Source organism: Cheilinus undulatus, linkage group 1, assembly GCF_018320785.1.
Source record: "Cheilinus undulatus linkage group 1, ASM1832078v1, whole genome shotgun sequence".
In the NCBI taxonomy this organism is placed as follows: domain Eukaryota; kingdom Metazoa; phylum Chordata; class Actinopteri; order Labriformes; family Labridae; genus Cheilinus; species Cheilinus undulatus.
Genome location: NC_054865.1, coordinates 48,090,432 through 48,106,005, shown reverse-complemented (window position 1 = coordinate 48,106,005; position 15,574 = coordinate 48,090,432). Strand labels below are relative to the sequence as shown.

At 39.4% G+C, this 15,574-nt stretch overlaps 1 protein-coding gene across 1 annotated transcript in view; it reads right to left on the bottom strand.

Annotated features, from left to right (window-relative positions):
• The window catches only part of LOC121512191 (protein kinase C-binding protein NELL1-like), a 419,636-nt gene that overhangs the window by 328,674 nt on the left and 75,388 nt on the right, over positions 1-15,574 (bottom strand). The window contains exon 4 of the mRNA XM_041791349.1: positions 1,855-2,025. Within this exon, the coding sequence (XP_041647283.1) occupies positions 1,855-2,025 (171 nt within the window). The remainder of the gene's footprint in view (positions 1-1,854; positions 2,026-15,574) is intronic.

Sequence of the window (15,574 nt, the reverse complement as noted above, 5' to 3'; positions counted from 1 at the left end):
AGCACTAATTAAGACTGAGAGGTACCTAAAGGTTTTGGAGCAGTATGCTTCCATCCAAACAACAATTTTATTTTTTCAGGAACATCCTGGCTGATATCAGAGAGATCATACCAAGCCACATTCTGCATGACTTACAACAGCACTAACTTTGCAAAGCAGATGGATACGCCCATTTCCGTGTTTCTCACTGGCAAATCTATCTTGCAAAGCTCCCATCTGAACAGTTTGGGCCCGGTTAGAAAGTGACAGGACCAATGAGTGACAAGAGGCAGTACTTTCAGGCGTGGCGCAGTCATGAAGTAAGCAAGCAGCAACAAGAAGCCAGTGCAGATACGGTGGAAGACATTAGCATGGATGCTGCTAAAGCGCTAGTTTTATCATAACTTAATGACATTTCTTTAATAAAAGAAGAACAGCAGTGAGTTGTTTTCTTTTCAAAAACGACAAAAGTCTTGTACTGATATGTCTGCAGTCGCCATGGTTTGCGTTATGCAGTTCTCTCGGTAGTGGCTACATTACATGTTTTGTTGCTCTGACAGGCCCTCTCTGACATGTGTGAAACAAATCCATCTAGTGTGTCAGGTTACAACAGCATGGTTTCACAACACTGCACTGTTGAGCATCTTAAGATGTACATCTAGCAAGTATAGTGTAAAGAAAATGTGATGAAACACATTGGTGAACATGCTGTCCCAACTTTTATGGAAGATGTTGCAGAAATCAAATAGAAATTAATAGAATATAGGTGAAAAATACAAATCAAAGTACTGTTTCTTCACAAATTATATATCGTCCCCTTTTTGTGGGGAAAAAGTATTTGCATGTTTAAGACAAAAATGAATGATTACATTCACAAGAGCTAAAAAAGAGAGAATACTAAAGTAGCAGTAGTAGTAGTATGAACGGAGGAAAGAGCAGAGCTGATACAGAATCTATTTATCAGACCAGTGAGTGACTAGATAAGAAAAACAAAATGTAAAATCAGGATTTAAAAAGAGTCCGTCTCCGTCAAGCTGTTAAAGCAAAGATCCATCCCCAGTCTTCAGTTTTAAACTCACAGTTTTAATCTCCCCATCTCTTAATTAACTCCCGTCTCAGCCTCAGAAGTGTAAGTAAGCAAAATTTTGTGTTTCAGTTTAATCCAATTAGGTTTTGATCTTTTCTCCCTAATAACTCTCCCATGCTGTCTCTCATCTTCACCACTGACTCGTCTAACTGACAGCCACGGTGGCGGTAATTAAACGACAAACCAGAGGCCTGATGAGAATAATAGCCGTCTGAAGAAGAATCAATACAACATGGCAATCCTCCCCTGTACATCACACAGCTTTTCATCCCTGAGAGGTGACAGAGCATTACCTCTACTCAAATTTACACTGCGTGTTCACACTCAGGAATGTGTGTCAAGAAAAGCACGAGTGATGCCTTCTTGGCTCTCAGGAGGGAGTGTCAGGGCTGAGAAGGATTGTCACAGCTGAAGCGCATGTTTATAGATCAGTTCTAACTGAGTGCTACTTTAGAAAAGAGCCTTCAGTGCTCGATCGATGAGGCGATTATATCATTGTTACCTTCCACTTCATTATGGAACAATGTGAGCTGAAGACATCTTCCTTCAAGCTGAATAAAAAGGCAGTTTTCTCCTACGCTGTGTGCATATGTGTTCATTTGTCCTTGGATGTTGCATTGTCAGCGGCGTTAACAGCCTGTCAGCCACACTGACACAGCAGCGAACAACTATTTAGCTTAATAAACACAGACAGCTCATTAGAAGTGTCACTTCAAAGGAGCACGATAAAATACACAGAAGAGCGGCTCGTGACAAAGATATCTAGGCAGTGAGGTCGTATGTGTTACCTGTTACAGTCGACGTGCAGCAGGAGGTGGGAGGCGCTGATGGTGAGAGCGATCTTGTGCCACTGGCCGTCGGCGAGGCGGTAAGGGAAGGACTCAGAGCGCGGCTTGCCTTTGAAGCGGTAGTGGTAGCGGATCTCCTCTCTCACCCCGCTGCTCTCAAGCTCAAAGTAGCTGCAGGGAGAGAACAGGAGGTCTAAGGTCAGAGATGATCAGTTTCCTGTATAAAGGTCTCTGGTTAGGAGAAAGAATATATGGAAAAAACTCAGGATGGAGCATTATGGGTAAAATATTGACCTGAGAGGTTAGAGAAACTTTCCTAATCATCTAAACATATGCATTAAAAGAAACATACATTGTATATGTAATATAGCAGATAAAAAAAAGCATTGCAGATGCATTTTAAAGGAACTGGTGCTAAAACAACTGACTCTCAGGACTCTGATGACTTACCAATCAGAGAGAGCCATCTCATCCTTACTGTTGCTGCGGTCTTTCCAGTCTGTCTTTCCTCTACAGGGGCCTAATCTTTTCAATATATCATGGTGACATTGTGACCTCCATTTGGTTACCTCAACATGTTTAAAAGGTGTGCCTAGGGTAGCAGTGTCAAACTTCATGCCTGGGGACCAAATCTGGCCCATGGTACAGCTATTATAACTGGCCCACCAGATCAAGGTTTTTCAGATTTACTCCAGTATAAAAATGTAAATTTACCCTTAATTGAAAAAAAGAAAAGAAATTAATGTATGTTTTTATTTCATATTTTTGATATTGCATCTCGCAATTATGTCTTAAACATATGAATTTGACTTTTTAATTTCATATTTAGACAATTTAGGTTCACAATTTTAAATTTAAAAGCATATTTTGACATTTTTTAACTAATTATTTTAAACTTTATCTCATATTTTGACCTTTTCAATTCCTAACTTTGGCTTTGCAATACCATATTAGAACCTTTTAGACTCCAAATTTAAAAACTGAACTCATTCTGACTTTGAAGACAAATGGTTTGGACTTTTTCTCATATTTTGACCCTTAAGATTAACAATTTGACCTTTTAATCTCTTTTGTTTTAATTTTATCTCACATATTTTACCTTTTTAACTCCTAACTCTACTTTTATCCCATATTTTGACCCTTTAAACTCATAATTTAGATTTTTATCTCATATTGTGACCTTATAACCTATAATTTTCAATTGTATTTCACATTTTGACCTTTAAGACTCAAAATTTCTAAATTAACTCATATCGTACCTGTTTTGAATTTTATCTCATATTTTATCCCTTTCAAATCATGTTTTTTTTTTTTTTTCATATTAACACCTTTAAGATTAACAGTTTTAAATTCTAAGTCATACTTGATCTTTTTAGCTCATTATTTCAAATTTTTTCTCACTTTTTGACATTTTTAACACCTAACTTTGGCTTTTAATACCACAGTTTGACTTTTGAAGACTCACAATTTAAAATTTAACTCATATTTTGACCCTTTTAAACTCCTAATTTTGAATCTTATCTCATATATTCACTTTCAAAACATGATTTTGAATTAATTTCTATTTCATATATTTGCCTTTTGAAAACATTATTTTGATGTTTTTTCCACAATTTATTACTGGAGAAAATGAAGTTGACAGTTTTTGTTTCAATGCTGACCCTGTTAGGCTCTCAAGTCAGACCTAAATTAAGAATCTGTCCCCTGCTATCATTGAGTTTGATACCCCTGACCTAGGGTATATGCAAGATCCACTTTAAATTTTAATCCTGGAACTTTTTTAATCCTGTTTCCTGAACTAAAGGATAATTATGAAGCATTCCTTTTTTGGATTTGACCCCGTGAACGATCACATCAACAATTCAACCCATCAGAGGAATCTCAAAGGATCCTTAACTTAACTTAACTCCCCAAGGCAAGAGAAAACATTATCAATACCAATAAGATGTGGTGTTGTTTCAGTTGTTTCAAACAGACCTGTTGTCACAGGTGTATAAATTGAGCACCTAACCACGCAGTCTCCATTCGCAAACATTTTTGATACTTAACAGATCTTTCTGAAGAGCTTAGCGACTTCAAGCGTGGTGATGGCTGTCACCTTTGCTGAATATTCTACAGTCAACTGAAAGTGATATTACAAAGTGGAAGCATTTAGGAACAAAAGCAACTCAACGACAAAGCAGGAGACCATGCAAAATCACCTAGCAGGGTCTACGGCTGCTTAAGAGCACATTATGTAAAAGTCACCAACGCTCTGCTGATTCCACAGATAAAGAGTTCAGAACTTCCAACAGCATTAATGTAAGCACAAAAACTGCAGCAGGAGCTTCATGAATGGGTTTTCATGGCTGATCATCTGCAAGCAAGCATCTAATCACTAAGTCCAATACCTACTGCCAGATGAAGTGGTGTAAAGCACACCAACACGGGAGTGTTAAGCACTGTAAACATGTTCTGTGGAGTGAGGAATCATCTTCCTCTGTTTGGCAGTCAGATGGGCAAGTCTGGGATTGGAGGATGCTGGGAGAACATTACCTGCCTGACTACAATGTGCCAACTGTGAAGTTTGGTGGAGGAGGGATAATGGTGCAGGGCTGTTTTCAGGGTTTGGGCTCGACCCCTTATCTCCAGTGGTGACTGATCTTAATGCTTCAGCATACCAAGACATTGTGGACAATGCTATGCAACAGTGCAGCAGTTGCACAAAGACACAAAGCAAAAACTACAAAGACATGGCTTGATGAGTTTGGTGTAGAAGAAGTGGGCTGGCCTGCTCAGAGCCCTGACTTCAACCCAGAATACTTTATAGTGTAGGTAATATCATATAAGATTTTAAAAAGTTTGTATAGGTCTGAAGCTATCCTCATATACTCCAAAGTTGTCTTTATTATGCTGAATGAATTATTACAGAGCAATATGATATAATACTGTATTATAATCAGGCCTTGATGTATTGATGTAAATCACTTCATTATAAGCTACAAAAGATGAAGCCGTATGAGTCATTTAAAACTGCTGAATAGTCTGCTTCTCAGTTTCACCAACTAGTCCAATTCATTACTTTCTGACTGAATATTTTTCTATTTAGTTGAAGATTAATGGAGGTGAGTTAAAACTAAACAAGGAAGAAAAAACCCACACAGATCTATTCTAGATGTGGTTGGGCAGAGATTTATAAGCTGGCAGAAAGTAAGAACCAAAATGCTAAAATAGTTCATTCTTAAGATTGGGCTGAAGTCCTGCAACATTTGGAGCATACTTAATTACTCTCACCACATTTTAACTATTAAAAAAATAGAAACTCTACTTTTCTCTTTTAAAAAATCCTCTCTGACCTATCAGAGAAGGATGGGATAGCGATGTGAAAATTCCAAAACATTTTGGCAACTACACATGCAGGATTCAATATCCACAGAACCACTTTCCAAAATAATATATTTTGTGTGGCAAAGCTCATATTACTTAGATTTAATGTGGGTAATTTAATGAAAGATTTACACAGGCAGAGCTGCCCAGCGGGATAAAGGGGAGAACTTTCTGTGCCCCCCCCAAATACAGGGTCCATGGAGGTCAAGAAATCATTGTGCAATGTATAGTTAAGGTGTGATAACCATATTTTATTTTTTACCTGAATAATAGCCACTCTTATCAAATCAACAAATACATATTTTTGGTATTTATGCCATAGGCTTCAAAATCTTAAAACAGAATAAAATGAATTAAAAGTTGCTAAATTGGTCCGAAAAGATAATCATGTTGGAATAACATGAAACAAATGAGAGCAAAAATGATGCAAATGAGGTTAAAAGTAATGAAAATTGATTTAAAATAGCAAAAAAATTTGCAGAAAAGGAAGTGAAATATGATTAACAGGTTTCAAAAACTGGTTTGCAGAGCAAAAAATGTGTTTGAAGTGGCAAAAAAGGGTCAACAGAGGCACAAATAGGCAGAAACTGTGCATAAAACTGATGAAAAGTGGCACCAAGATGTGCCACTGATCCAACAAAAATGCATGCAGTGCATAGATACTATCAATAAATAATAACCGAGGAGGGCCCAATCTCTGGATTTATCAGGAGCAAATGGAAATCTGTGGGCAGGCTGTGTACAGAAACTGACACAACTTTTTGTAAAGGAATAGAATAATCATGAGGGGAGACCATAAATAGGTGAAACATGGCAAAAATGGGTTAAAAAAGTTTTAAAAAGGCATAAATTACTTTAAAGTGATAAAAAAAAGCAAAAAATTGGCAAAAAGCTGCAATGAGAAGTTCCAAGAGAAGCAATAATCAGTTAAAAGTAGCAAGAATTAGCAAAATGAGGCAAAATAATAATAATAATAATAATAATAATAATAATAATAATACCAAGATGGGAGGAAAGTGGCAAAAGAAGGTCAAAAGTGACAAACATGGGTAAAGAGTGGCAAAAAACTAGATAAAAGTGGCAAAAACTGGTAAAAATTGGTATAAAGTGGCAGAAATGGGTAAAAATGGACAAAAGGGGCAAAAAACGCCATAAAATTGCAAAAGGCAGCTAAAATACACAATCGTTTATAAAAAAAAATGGTGAAAAAAACAAGTAAACAATGCAAAAAGGAGGCAAACAAAATTACAAATACAGGCAAAAAGTGCCAAAAATGGCAGAAAGTGGTTAAAAAAAGGCAAAAAATTGTTGAAAAGTTTTTGAGAAAGTGACAAACTGGGCAAAAAGTGGCGAACAGAAGTCACAAAAAAGGGGCAAAAATGGGGTAGACTAGCTTAAAGAAATGGAGATAATGGATAGAAACGGTGGTGAAAGGGGTTAAAAAGTAGCAGGAATAAATAATTCCAACTTCAGAACACCCTAATAGCTTTAACACTTTTCTGCTCCATAAATAAGGTAACTGTTAGCCAGGATGCTAGCACCAATGCTACTGATCCAACAGACATGCATTGATATGGTCAATAACAGCTGGGGAGGGCTCATTCTCTGTTTATTAGGGTCCCAGCCAAATCTGTGGGCAGGCCTGTACATCCTTAAATTACCTCTGGTTATGATGAAGTAGCAGCCAAAAAACCTAAACTTTAATCACTTAGGACTGGGATCAAAAATATACATCTTTAATATCAAAATTGTGATTAAAAACTAGGTAACATTAATTTTAATGTGCTCCCTGACAGTCTCTCTGTAGATATGATCTGGAGGACCGTCAGTGAATGGTTTGCTGATCCAGAACTCATAAACCAGGTAGCTCTCCTCCTAACCACAGCACACACATTTCATCACTCTGCTGACAAACAATAATAAGGTGAGTAACAAACAGCTCCAGAGGTGATAGCTCAGCGTAATCTTTGTGTAAAAACCTGTCTGTCAGCTTGTCTACACCTCCAGAAAAAAAAAAAAAAGTTCTGTCTCAGTTCCACCTCGTCTTCTCACTCAGAGCTGCCACTGCGAGATGTCTGACCTGCAGCTCGTCTCGGCGCCATGTGTGCTCTGCTCTCAAAACTCATCAGCTACGCTAAATTAAGAGCCAGCCAGCCGCAGACGGCAGCAAACCGTGAGCCGCAGGCAACCAGTCATGACATTTCAGCTTCCCTGCAGCTGCAAATGACCCCCGCACCGGGCCCCCCGGACCCTCTCCCCACTCTCACACAGACACATGAGGTACTGTACGTGACTCACTTTCCCAATAATCCCTACCAGTCTATTCCAATATATTCAGGAACAAAAAAACATGGAGACTCACACATACACTCACAGGGATCAAGCCCATTCAATACTGGAGCTCAGCAGCACTCATGCATATTTATGGGAGGAGAGAGTGGACCCACTCCGGAGAATATCAATCGCGGCTGAGGGGCAGCAGATTTATCCATCTTCCTGTTTGAAAATGAATGAATCTGAGAGGACCTCATAAGACCGCAACACAAACAAAGCTCTGCACGTATAATCGGATAAAATACCAGGACATCATTTTCATACTGACCAGGGTCGCATTAGAACTGATGCATTTGCCTGCAGCTTATCAGCATGTGTTGATATACGCACCAGAGAATAGAGGAATAAAACAGAAGAGAAGTTTTTTATCATTAATGATACAAAATAAAGCTCAGTGTAAGTTCAGGCATAATGACTTATCTACTCCCTCTTTTGATCTCTCTTTGTGCCTCATCCTGCTGCAGGGATCAGCCTGGCTTTTACACTTTTCTGACCAGATTCAGCCACGTCCTCAACCAGCCAGTGCATCCTGCTGTTGACAAACTTGAAATCTGTCCTCTGCTGTCAGTTTGTTGTTTCACCATGGATCAGTGCAGTGCTCCTCAACCCCAGTCACCTCCAATCCATCTCATCAGTTTCAAGGTCCAGTACCCTAGAAGTTCAATCCTCATCTGGTCCCACATCACCATGTCTTCCACCATAGTACTGCACAGGAAACAGAAATTTCAGGACTTTTGAGGTAACCTTGCAAACAAATGGATTGACCAGATTTAAATGTCTGTCATCAGGCAAATCCATCTTGCAAAACTCCAGTCTGAAACTTTTGTGCCCAGTCTGGAAACAGATCTATACAGTCAGCGTCCTTTGAAGAGAATGAGGCAGAAGCTACAGTGTGGTTTAGCTGTACTGGAAGCTGGTAACAATGGATTCCACTGGTGCAGTAATTAGCTCAGGTGTAGTGTACTGTATAGTGGCTGTTCTATCAGAATTGGACCACATTTCTTTAATGGATGTGGTTTAATTGTACTCTAAGCCAATACACACAAAGGCTGTTGCTGGTGTAGTTATTGGCTCAGACGTAGCTAAAGTGTAGTGGCAGTTTATCAGAACTGAGCAAAAAGCCACACTGAAAGCTTCTCTTTGCAGAGATGTTTTTGCACTTCCAACTAGCCTTGGTACAGGTTTCACCCAACAACATTCTTTGCCTTTCGTAGCCCGCGACAGCACCAGGCCCACATTTTGACCAAAGCTGCGCATGCTTCCTATCTCATTTTGAGTATTTTTCAGGCAGAAGATTGGTCAAATTACCTTCAGAGAATTATCCTCTCCTTTCCAAATGCTTTGTATGGTATGGTATACTGGTATGTTGACACACATTTCTTCTGCAATTCTAAAATTGCAGAAGAAATGTGTGTCAACATACCAGTTAAAACTTTTTTGCAGCAGACATTTTATGCATTATAAATCATGCAAATCATGTGTCATTTTTTAGAATAGTTTACACACTTACATACTTTCCTCCATTTTATATCTGGTTTTCTCAATGAAACTGAGAATGACACAAAGAATTATCACTTACTTTCATACAGCCATTCATATCAAATTTGCAACATGAGTCAAAATGAGATTTCAGGATTAATTTAATAGAGTATTAAATGGGATATTTACGTATGTCTGCAGTATACACGTTAATGCCACATGTGGGTCTCTACCCTAAAACACTTACCCTCTCCACCAAAATAAAACACAAGATTTAGCTCTACCAGCCATTGGGTGGCAAAAGAGCTGAAGTCACATTCATGGATGCTTGACTAATGTAAGAAGAAACTCACTGATCCAGACCAGACAGACACTGTAGGCCCAAGGAGCTGAGCATGCAATGAAAGTCTATGTAATGGAGGTGCAGGCCCCTAAAACAAAAACCACCATGTCCAGACCAGACTGAGTCCCAAATTAACATAATCCAAAAAAGCACTGGCCGTCAGCTCAACCAACCAGTTGAGGATGTGGGTTGTTGTTCACCAGAAAAAAGGTTTGGGAACCACCAGTATAGAAGGATTTATTGCTTGTGTTTGTTGAAAATACATAAAATGAGGACCTTAATAAATAATAGCAGATTAAATCGCAATCCCAATGTTGGGGGAGATCATAATTTGATTATTTTCTCAAATCATTCAGCCACACTCTGAAACAGTCCTCACTAGGCAGGTCAGAAATGACCTCATGTTTGCTTTAGAAGGCAATATGCTGAAACGGAGCCATTGCTGGTCTGTACACATCACTGCTCGGATTAAAAGACGTACAAGGACACTGAGATTTGACTGCTCTGATTTTGTCTTTTCTAGTCATGCATCTGAGGAGTGTTTCATTGGCAATGTTTTCAGTTGTTTCAGTCACTGATACCAAATGACTTAAACATGTATTATCATATTTAGTTCAAATGAAAAGTTTGAAATAGTATATCATATGAGAATGAACAAGTAATTGTGACTAAAAAAACAAAAAGAAAAACAAAAGAGGAGATTGTTCATACTTGCAGTCTTGCAGGATTTAACTGAGTTCAAACCTTTCTACAGAGCTAATGACAGCCCATCAGCCCCCCACACAGCAGGCCATGTTAATACTAAAGCAATTATCACGCACTAAATTAACAGGCATCACAGGAAAGTGTTTCTCTACTACATTAGATTAGATTTGCTTTCATCGAGCGGCGGGTGCTTGCTTATGAATGTGCCTGCATGTGCAAACAGAGAGAGAGGTTGAGAAAGGCTGAGAATGGCCGGTGCGTCTTTGAGCAGCGCTGTCATCAGTCTGATATTAAATGAATACATCACTTCCTGGCACCAGTCTGACAGCTCATCTCCATCATGCTGCAGGAGACAGGGCCGTTGATACCCGTCAAGACGGAGAAGAATCATTTGCATGTAAGGAGAAGTAAAAGGGGAACGAGAGCTCTCCAGCTTTGCCTCTTCCACTGATAGAAGCCTCCTCGGGGCTTCGAGAGGCCTGGAATCACTGAACGAGCACACCGTTATCCTGATTTGACTCATGAAATAATCATCAAAGGCATTAACTCTACTTCACAGCGAGCTTTTCTTCTATGAAGCATTTAGCGGTAGTGATTGTGTCCCCACATTACCGCATTTTTAATGAAGCCTGAGTAATCTATCTGCAGGAAGTCCATTTGTTACAAATAGAGGAGCCTAAAAGAGACTAAAAATAGCCAATCTGCTGTTCATGCTTCTCTGTACAAACATAAACAATGAGCTTTATTATCATTTAAAAGCTTTTTTGTCATCGCCTCACTGATCCTTTCACAACCAGCATTTTATAAAGCCTTTTTCTAATGAAACTAAATGGATCTATCAGACTCTTAATACAGAACCCAGAGCTTTCAGTTCAGTAAAGAAAAAAACATGTTTGCATATCAAAGCAAACAGAATAATTTGGCTAGCTGCAGAAGAGGCAGACTTCTCTGTGATGATAAGAGTGTGATTAAATATGATATGAGAGGAAAAATGCTCCACTCCACTGTGAATCAAAAATATAACTGATCATTAGGCGTGTATTTATTGATTTTAACTGCAGTCTTTAAAGATTTTTCAAGCTAGAATGACATTTCCTCGACTTTCAAGACAAAAACAAAATAAAACAATCATCTGACATCTCTTGGTTTTAAGTTCAGCTAGATTTAACTTCACAAGTACATCACAATCTCCAAGGCTCTGCATTAAGCAGTGACCAGAACACAATGGACAATGGGATAAGGAGGCCTGCAGGGGACAGACTGCAGACAAGCTTTGAAATTAAAAATGCACCACACGTCTGTGCCGCACTGTGCCCTTTTAAATGTAAAATGCTTTGTTGGCCAATTATGAGCAATCACTCTAGGACTGTGAACTTCACAGGAGAAATATCCAGAACTGCATTTCAGGGTAAGAAGACTGCATTCTGATTTATAAATAAACCAAACCAACACAGCTGTCTGGGAATGAGAACTTGACTTGCATGTTAAAGGATTGATGTGATGGTTTTTTTTTGTTTGTTTGTTTTTTTCTCATTTTGACTGGCTCAGTGCCTATAAAAATTATCCATCCCCTCGGATGTTTAACCATTTTATTGGTCTTGTAAATAAATGATGGCCAATACAATTTGGTGTTTAAAGTCAGGGGATGGATACAAAAAATTCCAAGGCACTGACCATCCTCTGGAGCTAGGTTTAATTTATTATCAAGAGATAAAGGGAATGGCACATGGGTGAATCTACCTAGGCCTTCCTCACAACCTGAGATGGTGCAAGAAGGAGACTAGAGAAAGAGGCCACCAAGACACCTATGACTTCTCTGAAGGACTTGCAAGCTTGTTGAAGCCACTTTTGAAGAAAATTCAAATAAAATCTCCAATAGAGGTAGCCAAAAGGCATATGGGAGACTCCATGGTTAAGTGGGAGAAAGTTCTTTGGTCTGATGAGACGAAAATGGGTCCTTTTGGCCAACAAACAAGACGCTATGTTTGGCAGACACCAAACACTACACATCATCACAAACACACCAATCCCACTGTGAAGCACAGTGGTGGCAGCATCATGCTGTGGGGAGGAAAGTCTTATTCAGTCTGCAAGAGAACTACAGCTTGGGAGAAGATTTAGTTTGCAGCAAGACAACGGCCCAAAGCATACAGAAAAGCTACACAGAAATGTATAAAGACAACAAGGTTAACATTCTGGAGTGGCCGCGTCAAAGCCCAGACTTCAATCCAATAGAGAATTTGCGGTTGGTCTTGAAAGGGGCAGTTAACGTCCAATCCCTGTGCAACCTGGCAGAGCTTGAGTAGTTTTTCAGAGAAGATTGGAGTGAAATTGCAGACGGCCTGCATGTGGTAGAATGAAAACATTTCTGCAAAGAAGAGTGGGCCAAAATTCCTCCACAGCGATGTGAAAGACTCATTGCCAGTTATCACAAATGCTTGTTTGAAGTAACCAGTTATTAGGTTTAGGGGGTCATTCCTTTTCACATTGGGCCACATAGGGTTTCCAACATGGCGGCCACTGTGAATTGGACTCAAATGCCCCTTCAGTAACAAAATGGTTGATGCTACTCAGGCTTCATTCAATACTTTCTACCATCTGGGGTTTTAAAAAAGTGCAAAAGATTAACAACAGAGAAACTGTCTCTCCATGCAATGACTCCAGCCAATGAGACCATAGTCTGTATGCACTGTATGTGGTTATATGTGAAATTCTATCATTATCTATATGTATTCAATGCACGTTTTATTGCTGCAATTTTAATGTGAAACAGCAAAAAACATGCAGTGTCTGAAAGTGTATTATGCCGATGAATTTACACCATACTTCATTAAAGACAGCACCCTATTTAGTGAACAGGAAGTCTGTAACAAGAGTTTGATTTTGGACACAACCATGGACAAAGTAATTCTTGCAGTTCTGCTTTAAAATATCTGCAACTTTTCTTTTTAGTTGCTGACCAAACAGCAGTATAATATTCAAGCAGACTTAGCATCATAATTACCATCATAATGAGGGAAGGAAGACTTAATGCTAATGCTAATCCCTCTCCCCATTTCTTTTGCAGCATCAAAAATGTGCTGAGACCAGGACATATGGTGTCTCAAACTGCTGAGTAATAAATAAACAGCCACACTGGCAGGGTTACCAGCTCTGTCTCCTGGGATGGAGATTTCAGGCTGTAAAAAGCCCCCAGAACTGCAGTGACAGCTCTGGGAGGAAGCTGTTGGGGTGACAAGTGGTCTTCATCAAAATGCACTGTCGTCATGTGTAAGAGAAAAGTTTTGGGAATGAATGACTGCCCAAGAGTGCAGGGTTGGCTGTATATCATCCTGTCCTTTCTCTTCACTGGCGGTGTCATGCTGCTATTTTATGGAGGGCAGCTGACAGCCAATTATCTGCTCAATGGGGAGGTCAACACTCCGGAGTTTGTCCATGGAAAAAGGAGAACAGGAGGTAGAACAGATATGAGGATGGAAAATCACGCCAGTGCCTTCCAGATAAAGTGGCTTGAATTGGCTGCAAGACAGTCAAGATATTTATATTTAGTGTAAAGTCCAGCTACAGATGTAGCTCGACCACCCAGTGTTAGCAGTGCTACTATACGTTTTAGTCGACAATTGTGGTGTGAATTTGGAATAAAAGAAACCAACAAAACAGAGCAAGACTACTTTGCACAAATGGCAGTGGCTCTGTCAAATGAAAAAATCTGTGAAGAGTGGACTAACGGAGGTACTGATCTTAAAGCAAAGGAAAGCTTAGATGCCGATGTAGCTGTCCACACAAGCACAACATCACCACCAGAATCACCACCTTCAACAGACTCCATACATGCAAGCTCCAGGTAGTGACAATGCTTCAGTTACTTATGGCCGCTGTCAGGCCAAGCCATCTATGTAGCCTTGTGGGTTGACAGAATCAGGACTTCATGGGTTTACTTGTGGGAATCTCCCTTCAAGGGTGTTTTGTTTGATTTGTCCACAACACCTCTACAAAGTTGGACGGTGAATTCTAGGTCAAAGTCTTGCATGGAAACTGAGAAGTATGTGCCAAATGTCTTGGCCAATTTCAAATCTGGTTGAGGTGGAAGCATGTGAAAATAAATCTAGCCTGTGTGATTTCAGTCAGACTATCATGTTTACATTATTTTCAAGGTCAAGTTTTAGTTAGGCTAATAGAGTAATTTGACTTGAAACTGTCAGCACACAAAGGGACTGTCCTACAGTTGTCCATAGATTTTGTGGAAGTTCCTGGATTTAGCAGAGGGCCTCATATCACAGTAGATGGAGGTGTTGCTTTAGTAGCAGAGGGCCTCATATCACAGTAGATGGAGGTGTTGCTTTAGTAACTGAGCCCAGCTTGGTGTATATATTTCAATTTGAAGAAAAAAAGGAGGAGGAAACTAATTTGTTCTTCAGTTTTGAGCATGCCAAGTGTGATATTGTTAGCAGCAGAGCATGGAAAGTGACAGGCCGCCTGTGGTTTTGGTGATGAGGCAGATGGGTTTGGAAGAGCAGGTCAAGAGAGAATCCTTTAAATCAGAGTCAGGAGTATTTCTTATTTTCATCAGTACTTGTAGAGTTCATTGTTTAATCAAATTGTCAGCAAAGGAAGAACTGAACTGTCCATCAGTGAGTTTTGTTTCAAAGAATAATAGAAGTGAAAACTATTAGGGCTGTGTTTGTATTTGTCATGGTTTGTCTGAAGGGAAAAGGTGATCAAACATGCTAGCATATGCACACCAATCCAGGTGACTTTAATGTCCTTAACATTTTTGCTACTTGTATTAGGCTACAACCAAGAAGAAGAACAAGAGACATGCAAAGTATGCTTCGGTTGCAAGAACAGAGGAGCTATGAGACCTGCCAGCTTCTTCTCCCTCAGTTGAACTACTTTGTGCTGTTTTTAAAAAGCTTCTGGAGGTGAAAGCAGAGAGGAAACATTACCAATGGTGATACATTTTAAAGGACATATGCAGATATGCAGAAGTGCACCCTAAATCTAATAATTGATTGTTCCACCCTTGGCAGCAACAATTGCAATGAAGCATTTTTTATAATTTGCAGTGGGTCTTTCACATCACTAAAGAGGAATTTTAGCCCACTTTCTTTGCAGATTTATTCTAATTCAGCCACACTGGAGGGTTTTCCAGCATGAAAGGTCTATTTAAAGTCATGCCACAGCATCTCAATCAGATTTGGACACTCTCCTTCAAGACTTTCTGGTAGAGCAGAATTCATGGTTCCATCAATTATAGCTAGTCATCCAGGTCCTGAAGCAGCAAAGCAGCCCCCGAACATCACACTACCACCACCTTGTTTGACTGTTGGTATGATGTTCTTTTAATGAAATGCTGTCTTATCTTTACTCCAAATGTAACCTTGGAACTAGTTCAACATTGGTCTCACCAGTCAACAGAATATTTTCCCAAAAGTCTTGGGGATCATCAAGATGTGTTGAGTTCTTTTTGGTCTGCTGTGGTTTTTCGCCTTG